The following is a 15,959-nucleotide window of genomic DNA, read 5'->3' as shown; positions in this document are numbered from 1 at the left end:
AAGCTTTAGCTAAAAAAAAAAAAAAAAAAATCAGCCACAGTGCAAGCATACACTAGCAAGTCACGTTATTACTCAACATGCACCACAGAGTGGGCACCTAGCCCATCTGCTCTTGCTACCAGAAAAATACAAAAGCAAGGCAGGACTCAGAGGGAAGATGAGTATCGACTGATCTTGAGGGCATGATAAACCTGGCTTGTTTTGAAGAAACCATACTGAAAGCCAAACAAACTACTATTTAACCCATGCATGGTCAGAACTGAAAAGTAAAGCAATTCAAGCAAATAGTTAGGTCTGTTAGGTCTCAGTCTGGAGAGTGCTGCAAAAGGCCTGAACATACCTTGACAGATTTGTCTTTATCACTAGGAGCACACGTGCCTCATGCATATGTTAAATTCAGGTTAACATTCACATCAGACAGTGAACCAGTCACATCCTTCCCTTACCAGCCACTTCTAGGAGCTTGTTAGCAGAATACCTCTTCAGAAGGGCTTCTAAAATAGCAGCACACTTGAGGACAGCCATGGTTTTTTGGCTGCACGTGTCTTAAAACGGGTGAGCTAGAAAGCCAGTCTGCCTTTCTACTTGGAAGAGCGGAAGGCAGACACATTCCTCTTAGACAGGAATAACAGGAGGAATTTGCATGCTCTGTAAGTTATTCCTGGGGTTGTGCACACCTTGGTATTCCCTGTCCTGTTACCATACTGAAAGGCTATTCCTAAGCTAGAGTTCTGAGCCATGTAAGAGGAGCAATACTTCAGCTGAAGAGTAGAAGTACTGTAAGAGTGAGATGCCACTTCAACAACTTATGCAGTTCATCTAGCACAGACAACCATTTTACTATCTAGTTGAAACCAGTTTACTTTGACTGGAGGTAGTCATTTAAGTTACCTCCACAAAGACAGACCAGAGTGACAATAGGTAATCAATTAAAACCAAGTCTTTCACCTACCAAATACTATTGGAGTGGGTTCAGTTACTTGTTCCTCTTCTTTTCTTAGGCTTTCAGAAGCATCAAGTTTATCCACCTACATTGAAGTGAACAGGAGATGTATGAAGGCCTTGTCTAGAAATTGCACCATCATGTGAGGCTTTTCATGCCTGGTACCTTAGCTATCAAGTGTTCCCTTTATTAGTTCAAGTTGGAGACTACAAAAGCCTGCGTGTTCCCAGCAAGCTATGTTGTAAACCTGCCCTCCCAATTGCTTTAGGTTTATTGCAATAAACAATAGCTGTCAAATGCAGCAGAGATCATCATTACCTTCAAGTGAAGCACTTTTTGGGGCCCTATTCTAGTCACTGTTAACTCTATGACCCAGAAAACAAGCCCATCAGATTGCAGTTCCAAGCATCATCTCAAATGGGCCTAATCTACACTTATCTACTAACCTGCAATCCCTCTCCCCTTCAATGAGAGGGCCCAAATATTTGCAAATATTCCAGACCCATGAAGTTTGACCTTATCTAGGACTACAGCCTAACCTGGGCTGCAGAGTACTGGTTTAACTGCATTAGCATTCACATAGACTTCCTTTCAGAGGAAACTCTAGAGCCATCATGGAGAGTGGTCTAGTAGCATCAGCTTTATACAGATCCCAGTGTTGTCCCAAATAAAGCTCTGTTCATGCTAACCACATTTGTGAAAATGCTACAGTAATGCAGGAGCCCTGAATACAGCTCTGAGTTGGGGGAGTAATCTGAGAAGGCACAGTACCTTCCTTCTCCCAGGTTTAACAAGTTATATCTTCCATAAGAGAACCATTGAGACTGAAGACTGCAAGGCATAAAAATCACACAGCTTCACATCCAGATACAGGCAAACCTACATTTAGCCCAATGCTGTATTTCAGCTGATCCTCATCCTCCTTTCCCACTGCAAGAATAATATCTGGTCTGAGAAGTGCTGCAAGAGGGGTCTCTATTATACTTTAGAGATGTTATCTAGATGTAGTGTTTAACGGTTTCCTGGACTTCTTGAAGTTTGCAACTCAAATTAGTAACTTGAGTGGCAGTAGGTCTTTAACTGGTTCATTTATAGCTGTCAGCCTAACAGCTCTTCAGGATAACGCTAAGTATGTGTGTTACAAATGCTATCCATATTACTATGGATCAAAGCAATTGACAGCTACCAGTTTCAAACTAGTTGTATTGCTCTACTTATGAACTGGGATTCCCACTCTCTCTTGGATTACACTTTCCTCCTTAATGCTTTAGGAGCAGTAAAGAACTTTGAACAAAAGTGCAGTTACTCCCTCTGTTGGAGAAACAGCAAGCATGCTGAAAGCAGACATCCTGAGGAAGCAACAAGAGCAGCTCTCCAGGAAAGCCTAAACAGCTGATTTGCTGCCTAGAAGTGAAGTTTTTCACGAGGAATCTTTTGAATGATACTTTGTATGTCTGGCCCCTTCTGGGACATAGGCTATTCTGTGCTTTAACACCTTTTTATGCATAAAAGATAAGCTCTGGAAGACATACACACCCTGCTGATAAACTAGTCTATTCTTTTGTACTTTTGAAGTTAGTTACATGACATTTTTAGACATACCACATTTATAAAGCCCATTCTCTAATTCCATGTTTTGCAGTTAATTCAGACTAAATTAGTTCCACTGTAAACCACTTTCACCATGCAGATTTTCCTTCTGGCAAGTTATCCCGTATTTAGTACACGTGATTACTTGTAAATCCAACCAGCAGTTTAAAAACCATGATCTTAGACCTAAAACTCACATGGAAGAGTACAGGTGAACTTGTGTGGCAAGCTTCTCCTCAGTGGAATATGAGGAGGAGGAAGAGTTTAAGATCTGTGCAAGTACTTTCATCATACTAACAGGCAAGAAGTTTACAGAAGCTTTATGCTACTGTTCAAACTCACCATGCCTGAAAGATTGCACGCTTCAGTAATTTACAGCTTAACAAGCAATTTGCACTTAGAACACATCCCATTATGTGACAACTGCTTTTGTTTACTTATGAACAACATGCTCCCTACCACAAGGTATCTGTAATATAGTGAACAGGAGCCCAAACACTCAAGTCCTCCTCAATCACTTGCTTGTGTTTCCCATGAAGAGGAGCAGAGTCTGGTTGGATTTTCAAGTTGCTTGTGAATAGTTATCCTTTTAGCATTAGAAAGTGAACAGGAAGTGAGTTAGAGCTAAATTACACTGCTCTTCTGGCAGAAGCTACAGCTAGATTCCTGTAAAAGAATCCTAGGGTATTGAGGGACACAAATGAACACAAAGAGTTTTAAATCAGAGTGTCACCTTATAGAACAGCCCATCAACCTGCAAGAAAATTCAGAGGGGAATACTTAACATGACTGATTAGAGGCAAACCGAAGCAGTCACTTTTAGATTACTTATTTTAATGAAGCTCTTTACTGTGATGTCCTATGCAACCCTAGAGCCTTCTAAGGAAGTATCTTAGCTTAGTATCTTAGAGCTGGTTGAGACAAGCATTTCAGGATCACATATGATCAGAATGTCCCTTCTTTCAATCGAGGACTAGCTATTGGTATCAGTATTGTACAGCTAGACTATACACGTAAAGTTCTGTTTTCCATTTAAAAACAAAATCATCTTCAGCAGTCTACTCCTATGGCTGACATAGGAATAGGGGGTACTATTAGTTACTCAAAAGCTATATTCTCTGTAACAAGAAAACAGAGTACTTTCATAGTTACACGAAGTAGAGTTATACAGGTTGTCCTCACCAAGTCTTCAGCTTCATCAACTATGGAGCTGCTCTGAAAAGCACACAGTTGCTTATGTCCACTGTTAAAAGTAAAGTTTAACTAGACCTCTTTCAAGTCCCAAGGCATCTATTTATAAATTTTGCTAGCTAGTCTGAAGTTATTAAACCCATAGAACTTCCTAGAAGACTTCGTTTATGAGGAACAATATTCCAAATGCACGCAAAGAACTCTGGTTTGCATAATGCTAATCATCCAGCAGACTAGAAGTCTTTAACTTTTTAGCCTATGTAATACTCACTTTGGTAAGGTACTCTCTCATCACTTGGATGAAATAAGGCATTGCAAAGTCCATGATGTTATGCCTCCATGCCAACTCAAGGACTACATCTGGGTGCAGCAAGTCATAACACGTGAAAAGGCAGGCTGCAAAGCACTCCTGCTTGCCTTCTTCCAGGAACCACTGAAGCAGCTTCTCAGCTAGTTCTGCATCTTTGGACTCTGCAGCATACTGCATAGCATCCTACAGAAAAGAACAACAGTTAAGCTTGACCCTTGCCTGTCAGCATGCTGCTCTACACCTTATGTACATGTTACTGCTAGCTAGATAAGCCAGGTAATTTGGTGTATCATGAAGTTAGTCTTTAACAACACCAGGCATGTTCTGTAGGAGCCAAGCTACAGTACGTACACTCAGTTAAGTCCTCTTATTTTGAGGCAACCCAGATACACGTGTTAACATTATCCAATAGACTTCCCTTAAGTACATGAAGTAGCCCGATGAGATTTTCCTTAGTTTTGTAACAGAGAAGATAAACAATCTTTCTGGTATCCCACCTACCTCACCATTAGATACTAAGGACTACCCAGAGCAGAAGAGATTATCTCATCAACTGCTTGCTATGCATCAAGACAGAAGACTCTTTGCCAGCTCTCCTACAGAATAGTCAAAAACTGGCCCATGTGAACTCACTACAGGCTTGAAAACTATATCATTGTAATCATGTTTCATTTGTACCCTAACAAGGGCATAAGTCTTCAGCTCTATGGAGGATGTTCTGTACCAATACAGAATGTATCAGTAAGATACATTTAGTAAGATAACATCATGTATGGATGCCATTGATTGATATAGACATATCTCCAAGTACAGGATAACATTATGAAATTAGATTTAAGAAGTGTGTTTGAAGTTGCAAACACTTCTGCTCTAAGAGTCTTTCCTTAAACTTCAAGTGAAGGGCTAAGACTAATTAGAACTCCAGATTTGAAACTAAAGGAAACACATTAAGTATCCAGGAGATCTATGCTTCATAGCTCAGGCTTCTTTTTGACAGTCAGGGAGAAAGGCTGCATTAACTCACCTTATATAGACGGTCTTTCTTGCATAGCTCCACACTCTGTTTCCAGCGGTTGTTACCCTTATACAAGTATGCTGCAATACGCCTAAATTCAATTAGTTCATGCTTTTCCAGACGCTGAGCCAACGTTATGTTATCAAAGTTGTCATAGGCATCAATGGAAGCTCTCAAACCCTGTTTGAGAGAGAGTTGGTTACACGTGCTTCCAGACGGTAGTAGGCAAGAACTACAGTAGAGGAGCATCTAAGCATGGTGCACAAGTATTTAGGTTCTGCCAGCGGGATGTTGATGCTATGGCTACAGCTTGTTTACCCTGCGTATTTCATGCATCTCTCCAAAAGATTATTTTTAACAAAACAAGACACTAACTCAGTCATACTGACTTCACTTGACAGAACAGAAAAGCTAATTACCTTTAGAAGACAAAGCATGTCTTCCAAATAGCAGCCAATGAGGCCAGAAGCATATCTGTTTACAGAAGCGTTGCCCAGTAGAGCACATACCTAATATAGACCTTTATGAAGTCTGTTGTTCCGAGAGAAATAACTGTGCCATCTGCTTTATTTGCAAATCATCAGTGTCTCAAGACTCCTGCCCGCAAAAGGTCTGATTCCACCCCCACTACTGTTGCATTACAGAAGTTATCTTCTACACAAGGGAATTAGTCTGTGTCATATGGGGAACAACCAAACTATGGCCTCTTTTTGTTGGAGGAAGAGGAGCATCCCTCAGGCCTAGCAATCTATTTTATGGGGCTCACCTGGTAATCTTCCTCCTCTGTTAAAAGGTTGTTTAGAGCTTCATTAACTCCTTTGTTGTTGTGGTTCTGGACTGAACGCAGATAAGGCTTTACTAGAAGTAGCCGATTAACCTGGAATTAAGATGATTCCAATACAAGATTAAGAATACCCATTCTGACACTTCATACTCCTGAAACAGGCTCTCACTTGTTATTATAAGAGTTTGTGCTTACTGTCAGGACCCTTCAAGACAAAGCATCTTGTATCGCCAGAAGTAAAATAAAACAGCCTCCTAGGCCAGTTACGCTAACTCTTCCAGTGCTTCCCTTATCAAGCCAGATTGGGCTGCCACTCAGTCCTTTATACTGGAGGCAAAGCCACCTGATGGATGTCCACCCTTTTTTCCAGCCAGAGACTGGAGTGTCTTAACTTGAGCAAGAGGATTTCTTATTCATCTACCATCTCCCAAACTCACCTTTGAGAAAAAATTGACTGTCCTGGTGTGATCCAGTCGTGGAGATAATACAAGCAGGAGATCATTGATCAGCAGAGGCTTGTAGTCTAAGTAGAACTGCAAGGCTTTGTAGTACAGCTCCACATTGGCCACCTGCATGGTTAGACACTAGTTAGTACTTCAAACACAAGTAAGCCTAAGGTGCTTAGTTTGGATCACTTAACTCAGCACAAGGTTTATCTGACTCTTAAATCAAAGCTTAGCTTTCCTTCTAGAGGCCAGAAGTGTTACACTTACATGCAGAATTCTTGTTCAATCTTAGGACTGCTTCTTGTGCCATGTACTTCCAGATAGTGAAGTCACAAGCTACCAGGGGTAGTACAAACCAATTCTAACCCATCCACAGTTAAGAGATCCTGGCACAGGCAGCCCACTAGAGTTAATGTGACCATTTATTGAGCTCCTAAAGCCAGTAAAGGCTGTAGTCTTAACCAGTCTTTAAGTTGTTGCCTTAAAACCCATAAGACCAGTAAGAATGCGTTCAGTAAGAATGCGTTCAGTCTCAAATCTTGTCTAAACTATTTGTCAATTCACTATTCTCTGCTGCATTCATGGGACTGCCCACTGCAATTCTCCCACTGAAACAGCTGGAAACATTTGCAGAGATCTTTCAAGAACAGTCACAGCCTTGGACTAACATAGCAGTCAGCTCAAAGGTATTAAGGAGGTTACGCCTCTTGTTTGTGACCTATGATCCTGAGCAGTCTCTGAAAACATCCTGTGGTAGCTGCTGCCACACAACAGAATGTGCTGCACAGCAGAAAACAAAGGGTATAACGTTAGATTAATTCTTGTGCTAAACTGACTGGAAGTTGTTTTAAGTACAGCAGGAAAACTGAGTAGTAGCTTAAGCAAACTCATTTTCTAAATGGCAATGCTGTTGTGCATTTTTGCCTCTCTTCTGAAAGAAACTTTCAGCACTTTAATTCGGTTAACTAGTTACTTACCTTGGCAATTATGTCTTTAAACTGTCCTTCTTTCCAGGCATCAGTGGGATGATTCATCATAGTAATTATTGCATTGTCATACTCCTCGTACTTGTCATAGAGGAATACAAGTTCTGCCCAGAGATGAGCCTGTTCTGCAGCTCTGAGCACCTGATAAAACAAGAAATCAGTCAGTTTGATCCACTGACAGCTTTCCAACTTCACTTACAGTGTAGCTACCTTACTGTATACCTTTGGAATATTAACTCTAGACCAGAAGAGCTCCAGATGTTCCCTCATTTTCTGAGGCTTGAATTTGGAGTATAAGATGGCAAGTTCAGTAAACATTCCCATGTGAGCACGCTCTAGGCCCAAAGCGGCTTCCAAAAGGGCAATCAGTTCTTCAAAGTAGCCACGATCCTGGATGTTAGGAAAATAAGGATTAATCGCAAATTCATGACCAACTGGCACTTAAAGCTTGCTAAAATGCATATTTACTTAAATTCAACATGCTTTGCTTTTCTCTCCAAATGAGCGTGCTTAGATTTGTAAGACATGATTCCAATGAAGCAACAGAATTGTAAAGGGAGGGACAGTGAGAACTATCTAAAGGGAGAACTATCACCCTTCCACTTACTACAGAAAAAAATGCATGCAGCTATTCAGAAATGGAGATGGAAGAAGAATAAATTGAAAGATCTGCCCCACAGAGTATCAGGTTTTATCTGTGATCACTTTACTAGCAGATACAAGTATGCTGTCTAAAGTCTTCTAGGATATTAACAGGGATCTAACCTGATAGTAACTGATCAGCTCTTCAAGTTCATCAGCATGGATGACTATGTGTAAGCCACAGATCTGTGCCAAGCGGAATTCTTTTCCGTCCACACAGGCAAAGCATACCTGTAATGAAGTTAGCAAACAGTCAGTTAACAGGAGAATACTGCAATGCTTACTTAATCTCCTTATATTAAAGGGAAAGTTAATTAGCAAAGCTTTACCAAATTTGAGGGTTACATACAGTTCCAAATAGGTATTTCCATAATGCTTGCTCTAGAATTAAAATCTCTGCCATTCATTTTACACTGTTTTGAAATTAAGCTTTATTATCTTGGGCAAGAGGACAGCTTTATAAAGCTACAAACATACTCTGTAGCCAGAAACACTTAGCAAGCTACTAATCAGAGCTAACTGTAGATAGTTATGAATTAACTCTTCTTTAATTCCCACATTACTGACAGAGCAAAGGAGTCCCATTACGCTCTAGAGCAACATGCTCAGAAGCAACAGTAGACCACATTCTGCAGACTATTAAAAAACATCAGTTTAAGTTACCTCCTTCCAAGTCCTTGTGCTGTTGGCTTTGCGGCCGCTGTCCACTGCTGCCTGATACTCTCCAAGGTGCACCAAGGTAGATGCCAGGCGAGCAAAGTTAGATACGTTGTTATAGAGTAGTTTTGCCGCTTCATACATCCCCTCTTCATAACAGCGATCACCAACCTGGATTAGGAGTCCAAGGTAAACAAGGGTAACAGCAAGAATCAGGAGTCAACTAAGCAGCAAGTCATACATGGGAACTGTGGATCAAGACATACCTGTTGTATATGGGCATTATTAGGGCCACTAATAAACTCCTCCAGTTCTGAGAGACGATTAGTTTTTGCCAAAGCAAAAATAAGTTCCGTCTCTACATAAGACTCTCTAGCCTTCTTCCTGGCCATCTGTAAGAACTTGACTAGGTCCTCCCAGTTATCTTGAAGAGAGAAGAGATATTCAAGATCCTCTGTTTAGTCATTCTGTATTGCTCACCTTGCCCACCTTAGGAACAGTTTTCACTAGTAGTCTCAAGGATCTCCTCCACCATGATACTAAGCCATTTGCATTTGAGTTAAGGAATTCCCTGCTAAACACCAAGTCACCTTCACGTAAGGTTGAACTTCTTGCAACTATTCTACCATCCAGTTGGCAAGCTATTCTGCCACAGAGCTAAATAAATACATTCTACTTGGCTATATTTTAGATGGTAACAGTCCAAATTATCTCCACATGAAGGTCTATCTTTGGTGTAGCAACACAGACAAGCTTGTTGACAAGAATCTCACTAAACACTGACTCATCCATTCCATGTACTGACTGCTCCCACTTCTCTGAAACAGAATTCATAAGTCTCAAGAATCCCCGCTGCTCGATGTAGATGCAATAACCTAGCTCATATCCAAACAATCTTAAGTTTGAGGATGCTTTGCTTTACCATTTCTATTAGCTGCTTGAACAACTTCCATGTAGGCAGATGGATCATCTGCCTTTATATAGGAGTCAATGGCTTCTTTCACCAAGTCCTTCTGGAGCTGTGCTCTGGCTAGCTGGCTCCATACTGCTGGTTCATTACATCTCTCTGCAAATTCATAAGCACGGTCTAAGTTGCCAATGTGCTCGATCAGCACCTGTTTGAAATTGAAGTTGCAAGTTAAAAATCAAAGCTTTATAACATTGTCCTTTCTAACAGAACTCTTCATTCAAGTGCATGTGCCGTTCTGTGTAAGCAACATGAAGCTAACTGCTTTTAGAACAACCATTTCTGTCCCATGAAGTAGAGGCAGCAAGAGTAAGACTCTTGTTGCTACTATTTCTCCTCTGTCTTACAGAAGTGAGTAATACTGGCCTAAAGACAATGCCTAGTAGCATTTGCTTCTCCTGCACCTTTCAAGTATGAGCCTCCAAGGTAGCCACTCTGAATCAAACGCAGCGCACACACCCCAAGCGTATAGTACAATACCCCAACATTTTTTGATTACTTTGACCAGATCAGCCTCTGAAATCAGTATTTTGACTTTGTTTTGCTATTCTTCGCACATAATCCCACTTCTCCCTGCAACTGGATATCATATGGGAACTGTACTTTTAAGTCTCAATGATTTAAGTGACAATCGCTCCTTGAGAATCAATAGAACAGTACACTTCCCATTCTGTCTATTACTAGCATTCCATACCTGCACACAGGAACCATGCCTCACCTGAATCGCTGAAGTATTAACATCAAATTTTCTGAATATAGCAAAGGCTTCTTCATATAGCTCATTACTGATGGCAATGTTTGCAATATCTGGGGCATCATAGTTATCCAGTCGATTGATGTATTCCATCACACGAGTGCGGTCAGCCTTAATGGCAGTCAGGATCAGCAGATTCTGGAGATTCCTATGGTTAACAGAAGGCAGAGGCTATAAGCAGTGCGTGGTAACACCTGCTTAAGTGACATGTATTGTACATGCAAAAAATACACCCGCTTGCTGTCACTGGCAACAACTTTTCATCCCCAGATTGAGAAGCACTGATATTTGCTTTCAAAAAGAAATTACTTACCAATATCAGTGTTCTCTTGTCTCAATACACCACCGCAAAGTGCATAGTATGAACTAGCCCTGTTCTTAAAGCACAGAGCACCTTAAATTCTGCTTTTTCACCTGATTATACACATTGAAGAGTGCTTAAGTCCTGCAACCAAGAGGCCCACAAATAACTTGGGTCACTTCATAACCTAAACAGAGGCACTGTATAGGCTAAACTTGTGAACAAACCTCTCCTCTTACCTGTGTTCACTGAATACAGAATTATCCAAGACAATTTTTTCCAATAACTCAATCAATTCATTAGGTAGGTCAGCAGTCATGAAAGCTTTCACAGTTACAGAAACCTCCTCTGGATCCTGTGTCTCTGACAAAGCTGTTTGGACAACCTGGATTTGAAGGCAGGAAAGTATTAAGCGTTTTCCCCAAATGAGGTATTTGCCAACCTATTCCTACAAATTAAGGCTTCAGAACTTTGAGAGTATTTTGTCATAGACAGCAAGAAAGAGCTACTGCTATATTAGATATAGCTATTAATGTCACACCTGGGTCTGTATAGGGAGCAAATTCATTAGAGGTACATCACTCCACAGGACAGCAATATCATCTTACTGGTAACTAAATTTTCTGACCATGAAGGTCAGAGTTAACACCTGCCACTGAAACTCTTAGAAGTTTCTGTATGGTTGAGATAGGCCCTCAAGGCACCTTGTGGGGGAAGACAGCTACTTTAATGCTCCATAATGTTTCTGAGGCATCCCGAGTTCTCCTCATACTGAAAGATTAGCCTTTGTGCTGTACCTGGTCAATAAGCTGCCGCCTGAATGGGTTGTTTTCTTCCAGAACATTTGCCCAGAGCTCAGGGTCCTTCCTGCGCACCAGATAGCGAGCCTCACTCTTAAACAGTGAGTTCTCATTGCAGACCTGAAGGAGAAGTTACAAATATTGGCGTTAATGTTAAGGGTTAGTACCACAATCAGGTTTAGCTAGCTATGAATCAGACAGTCTAGAAGACTGACTAGAACTAATTGCTGACCAATGCTAAATGCCACGGACAAGTTCTTACCCAACCTCTGACCGGGAAGGCTCATGGAGAAGGTCTCCAGCAGAATTTCTATAGCTTCTCTTGGTTTTGCCAGACACACAAATACTGTGACAGTGGCTTCACAGTAACTATTTGCTTCTGTTTGAAGTGAAGACCTGCAGAAGCCTGAAGAACTTAAGTTTTAAATCTAGGAAGGAAGCCACTTGCCTGGGCAGTGTTAAGTAGTGAACTGAGGAACGGTGCTGGTGTTTAAAGCTAGAAAGAGGTTACGTATTTGGTGTCGTTAGCTTTCCACTAGAAGCATTCAGAGTAGCAAGTGGCTTGGATTCCCCTGTTAAAATGTTAAGGGTACAGAACAAATGTGAAGTCTCCTATAGAAGTGCAGCAAGGAAGAGTTATGATCCTATCAGTACCACTAGCTTCAATTTCCAACTAGAAGAGTAGAAACCTGAAGGCCTATTCCATCTTCTACCAACAGGTCATGTTTTGTTAGTACCGAATTAGCTCTTGGAATCTCAAGTACTTTGCTGTAAGCAAATTAGCAGTAGCAGAATTTTGCTTTGCTTTAACATTGTGTATCTATTAGTTGCAGGAGTTGAGCCATCTTCTAGGAGGCACCAATGTCTCAAGAATAATTCTTACAGGAGGAAATTCTTTTCTGCATAACCAGAAACACCTGTTCAGAATATCAGTTCAAGGAAGAAACTGGTATGACAGGTTTTTATGGTTAACCAGAATGTTAAAGCTTATCGTAGCAAAGTTTCCTAGCAAAAAGACAACTCGGAGCCACCTTCATATCCTGAAATAAAGAAAGCCAAATGTAGCCAGCTTTTTTTTTTTTTTTTTAAAAAAAAAAAAAACACAAACCAGCTACAGAGGAGGTATTACTTCAAAAATAGCTGCTTCAGGCTGGAAAGTCATCTACTTTCAGCAACAAGCCTAGATTATACCACCATTCTAACACTCACAGGGCAGGCCTTGCCAGGGAGCAGTGTTTACTTCCTTTCAAACAGGGCAAAACAAGCCAGTTCTCACCCCTACACAGCTGACATTCTTTGCGTATACTAGTGCAAAAGCGCAGGTAGGAGGAGAATGTTTTCTTTCTCAGCAGCCACAAGCACTACAAATCTGGCATTAAGCTCTGGTGCTCAGTTCGAGACTAGGATGTGTTTGGAGAACTCTGGGAATTTCACTTGCCCTTGAACTTCCAAGGGAGGTTCTAGGAATCAACAGGCTTAAGATGAGAGGAGCGCTATCGGAGTATGTCCTTGCAGTTTGACTGTCAACATTTATTTTCCTCATTTCTAGTTAAGTATTGGAGCAACTCTAAGGGTCAGCCACAACAAGGGAAAATTACAAGCCCCATTCTAGCTTCAGGGAAGCTTTTCCTCCTACTGTAGAGTCAGGCGATATGACAGCCTGTCCTTTCTGCTGATCAAGTGCTCAAGGCTCAAAAAAAAAAAAAAAAAGAAAAAAATTAACAAAAAGGTTTAACAGTAGGCATATTCATTAGCTGGGCCCAATAAACAGTTTAATTTTGAGCAGAATCAGTGGATGAAAGACATGAATGGTACCTTAAAGCTGCAGAGTTATACAATTTTAGTTCAGACATATAGCATAAGAGAGGAGTTCTCATCAGCATAAAAATTACTGTCTCCGTATAGAAGAATCCTGCCTACCTCAACTCCTGAGTGAGACTGCAAGACAGGATTCTGCAAGTGTTAGATAACTAGCCAGCTAGGCTTCCACTTCAGGCAGCAAGTAGTTCTTTAACATGTTTATAAATGCAGCTTTGCTAACCTTTATGAGTTCCAGATCACATTGCCCCCTCTCATAAGCAACGCAGGCCAGATGAGGGTCCCTCTTTTCACAATATTTGCCAACTACACGGCTGTCATAGTAAGGATTCTCACGAAGGAACCGCTCTGGATTATTATTACTGTCAATGTAGATTTTGGCCAAGGCATTATGAGTCGCAGGTTCTTCACAGCCTTCATGAATCCTTGATTCAAGCCATGGCAACAGCAACTTAAGCCTTTGAAGAAGCAAACATTTTAGGTTTATAAGTCAGACTGAGGTACGCTTGACAGCTACCCATTAATACCTGGCCTTCCCTTCAAGCAAGTCTGCTGGTCAGACTTAAAAGCAGATGGAAACCAGCCCATTATTTTTAATGAGTCTTAAATGAGTGGAGGCCAGATCTGCAGTTTAACATCAGGGAAGGCTGCAGATGCCACTAGTTTTGCAATCTTTCCTTTCAACTCCTGTTCTATTAGCTGGCTCTTCACGCTTAAAGCCATTTGTTCATTTTACAGGTAACCACAAACTAATTACACAAGCTGCTGTGTGCCTACAACAAGACTGTCAAGACAGTTTTATCCAGATCTACTCCAAAGGCACATCCCATGGTTGGCTGTACAAGAAGTGTTCAAAAGCCACATTATTCATCATGCAGTGCTGTCAGGCATTCCTATATGGCCCAAATAATCAAGAGACTGACTAGCAAATCTAAGCTGCTTTTCTATAAAGAAACATAAAAAAAAATATTAGTATTGTATCGTTGAACAAAACTACATCCAATTCAATTTGGGTGTATACCAGGGTCAGGAAAGCCCAACACTGGTGTCTACAGATGCATTTTCGTTACCGATTTCTTTTTTCCACTTCAGCCACCAGCTCATCTGTTGAGAACTGGCCTCTAACCACCATGATCAAGTTCTTAATGACATCTTCAGAACAATCCACATCAAGAAGACCTCCAACCACTGCTGGTATACGGCTAGGATTCACCTAGAATAATCCACCATCATTAAAATTAGTTGTTATTAGCGTTACTAAAAACCCACACCCAGTCTTCCACATGGGGAAGTTCTAGTTAACAATTTAAACTATGCTTTAGAGCAGTGAATTTTAAGTTACTAACACATTTGTACATACATTCCAGGAAAAACTACACTTACAGGTTTGTAATAGACAAAAAGCTTATTGAAGAGCCTCTGTACTAGAAGTGTGAGTATAAGAGAGACATAACAGATTCTGCTTTAGTTTACTGAAAGGTTAAGTTCCTTCTAAGGAATGAAAGAGCAAGAGCTTAAAACTGGATTCTCCTTACCTTCTGTACGTAGATCTCTATATACTTCTGCAGGTTATTGCGATATAAGTAGAGCACCAGGTCATGAACAAAGTCAAATCGGTCACAGACAATGATCAGAGGAAGCTGGTCTGTGAGCTTTGCCTCCTGTATTTTGCGCAGGGGAGGGGGGGGGAAAGTAAGCAACCACCATTTGTTGAAGCGTTTTCAAAGCAGGAAAGTCTGACCAAGTTCCCTTAGCAATAGAAGTCACAATACATTCAAATTTAAGACTGCCAAGCAGACAATTGACTTCAAAAGCAAGCTACCCACTAAGAATACCATGTGGCCAGTCTATTAGTTGAGTTTTAAGTTTAGGCTCTTCATGAAGTGCCACATCAGGCCTACATCTCTAGCTTCAAAATGACTATCAATTCACATATCAATTCAGAAGACAGTTGTTGGGCCAAGAACTTAACAATGCAAAATGAAGTGGCATTAAAATCCCATTTTACCAGTCACAAAGCATGCAAAGTGTTGTAGTACAGGTTGACTCAGTTTTAATAAGCTTTGTCTAGCCAGTATCCTTAATAAAGCTCCTGCTGAATACTTCAGCATAGTCTTTCCTTCTGCCAACCTGGATTCACCTATTGTTAGGTGACAACATATTCATAAGTTTGGTACAAGTTATATCATACAGGCTAGTTTTAAAGGAATGGTGAATTTGGGCTTGTTTTCCCAGAGATAGCCTAGAAGAAGGACCTATTATATGCCTGGAAGAGGATCAGACTCCTATTCCAGCTACACAGCAGACTACTCACAGCCATGCCAGCTAAACCTTGAGTTGGTATTTCCCTCCATTAGAAGGCTGTAGTTCTGCTGCTAAGCAAAACATGCAGAGGACTGCTCAATCCATTGGACAGAATATTTACCTTCAGAAAGTTCTTCACCCGTTCTGGGTTGTAGCAGTTACTTTCACGGCAGATTCTTTCCACTTCCTTTATCTGACCAGTCTTGCAAGCTGCCTGGATGTACTTGAAGTGAACATCTGGATCCTGGCTAAAGTTTACAATGGAACCCAAGAAATAGAACAGTCCTAGAAAGAGTCACATGTTTTTAACACAGTTAGAAAGGTAAGTGAAGCAAGTACAGACTTGTTACAGGCTTTGGCTTATGACTTCGTTCAACCCTGCTGAGAGAGTAGCTTTCATTCAACTGAGAAAAAAAATCAGAAGGATCTTTTTCCCCTCTTTCAGGTTTCA

At 40.9% G+C, this 15,959-nt stretch overlaps 1 protein-coding gene across 5 annotated transcripts in view; it reads right to left on the bottom strand.

The window, feature by feature from the left end:
- CLTCL1 (clathrin heavy chain like 1) overlaps positions 1–15,959 on the bottom strand; it is a 37,233-nt gene that overhangs the window by 1,427 nt on the left and 19,847 nt on the right. The window contains exons 14-33 of one of the 5 annotated variants that reach the window (XR_012777790.1): positions 15,630–15,793; positions 14,740–14,865; positions 14,275–14,417; positions 13,428–13,662; positions 11,384–11,506; positions 10,826–10,971; positions 10,250–10,433; positions 9,487–9,679; positions 8,831–8,988; positions 8,571–8,735; positions 8,031–8,138; positions 7,488–7,655; positions 7,257–7,406; positions 6,271–6,402; positions 5,816–5,926; positions 5,059–5,229; positions 3,996–4,217; positions 3,267–3,287; positions 953–1,028; positions 447–581 (exon numbers count right to left, since the gene is read on the bottom strand). Coding sequence is in view for 3 of the 5 variants with exons in the window: in XM_075516559.1 (XP_075372674.1) it covers positions 953–1,028; positions 3,267–3,287; positions 3,996–4,217; positions 5,059–5,229; positions 5,816–5,926; positions 6,271–6,402; positions 7,257–7,406; positions 7,488–7,655; positions 8,031–8,138; positions 8,571–8,735; positions 8,831–8,988; positions 9,487–9,679; positions 10,250–10,433; positions 10,826–10,971; positions 11,384–11,506; positions 13,428–13,662; positions 14,275–14,417; positions 14,740–14,865; positions 15,630–15,793 (2,796 nt within the window). In the remaining 2 variants the exon portion in view is untranslated. The remainder of the gene's footprint in view (positions 1–446; positions 582–952; positions 1,029–3,266; positions 3,288–3,995; positions 4,218–5,058; positions 5,230–5,815; positions 5,927–6,270; positions 6,403–7,256; positions 7,407–7,487; positions 7,656–8,030; positions 8,139–8,570; positions 8,736–8,830; positions 8,989–9,486; positions 9,680–10,249; positions 10,434–10,825; positions 10,972–11,383; positions 11,507–13,427; positions 13,663–14,274; positions 14,418–14,739; positions 14,866–15,629; positions 15,794–15,959) is intronic. The other 4 variants (XR_012777791.1, XM_075516559.1, XM_075516560.1 and 1 more) reach the window with 4 other exon arrangements.

Source organism: Mycteria americana, chromosome 13, assembly GCF_035582795.1.
Source record: "Mycteria americana isolate JAX WOST 10 ecotype Jacksonville Zoo and Gardens chromosome 13, USCA_MyAme_1.0, whole genome shotgun sequence".
In the NCBI taxonomy this organism is placed as follows: domain Eukaryota; kingdom Metazoa; phylum Chordata; class Aves; order Ciconiiformes; family Ciconiidae; genus Mycteria; species Mycteria americana.
This window is presented reverse-complemented; position numbering and strand designations above follow the sequence as displayed.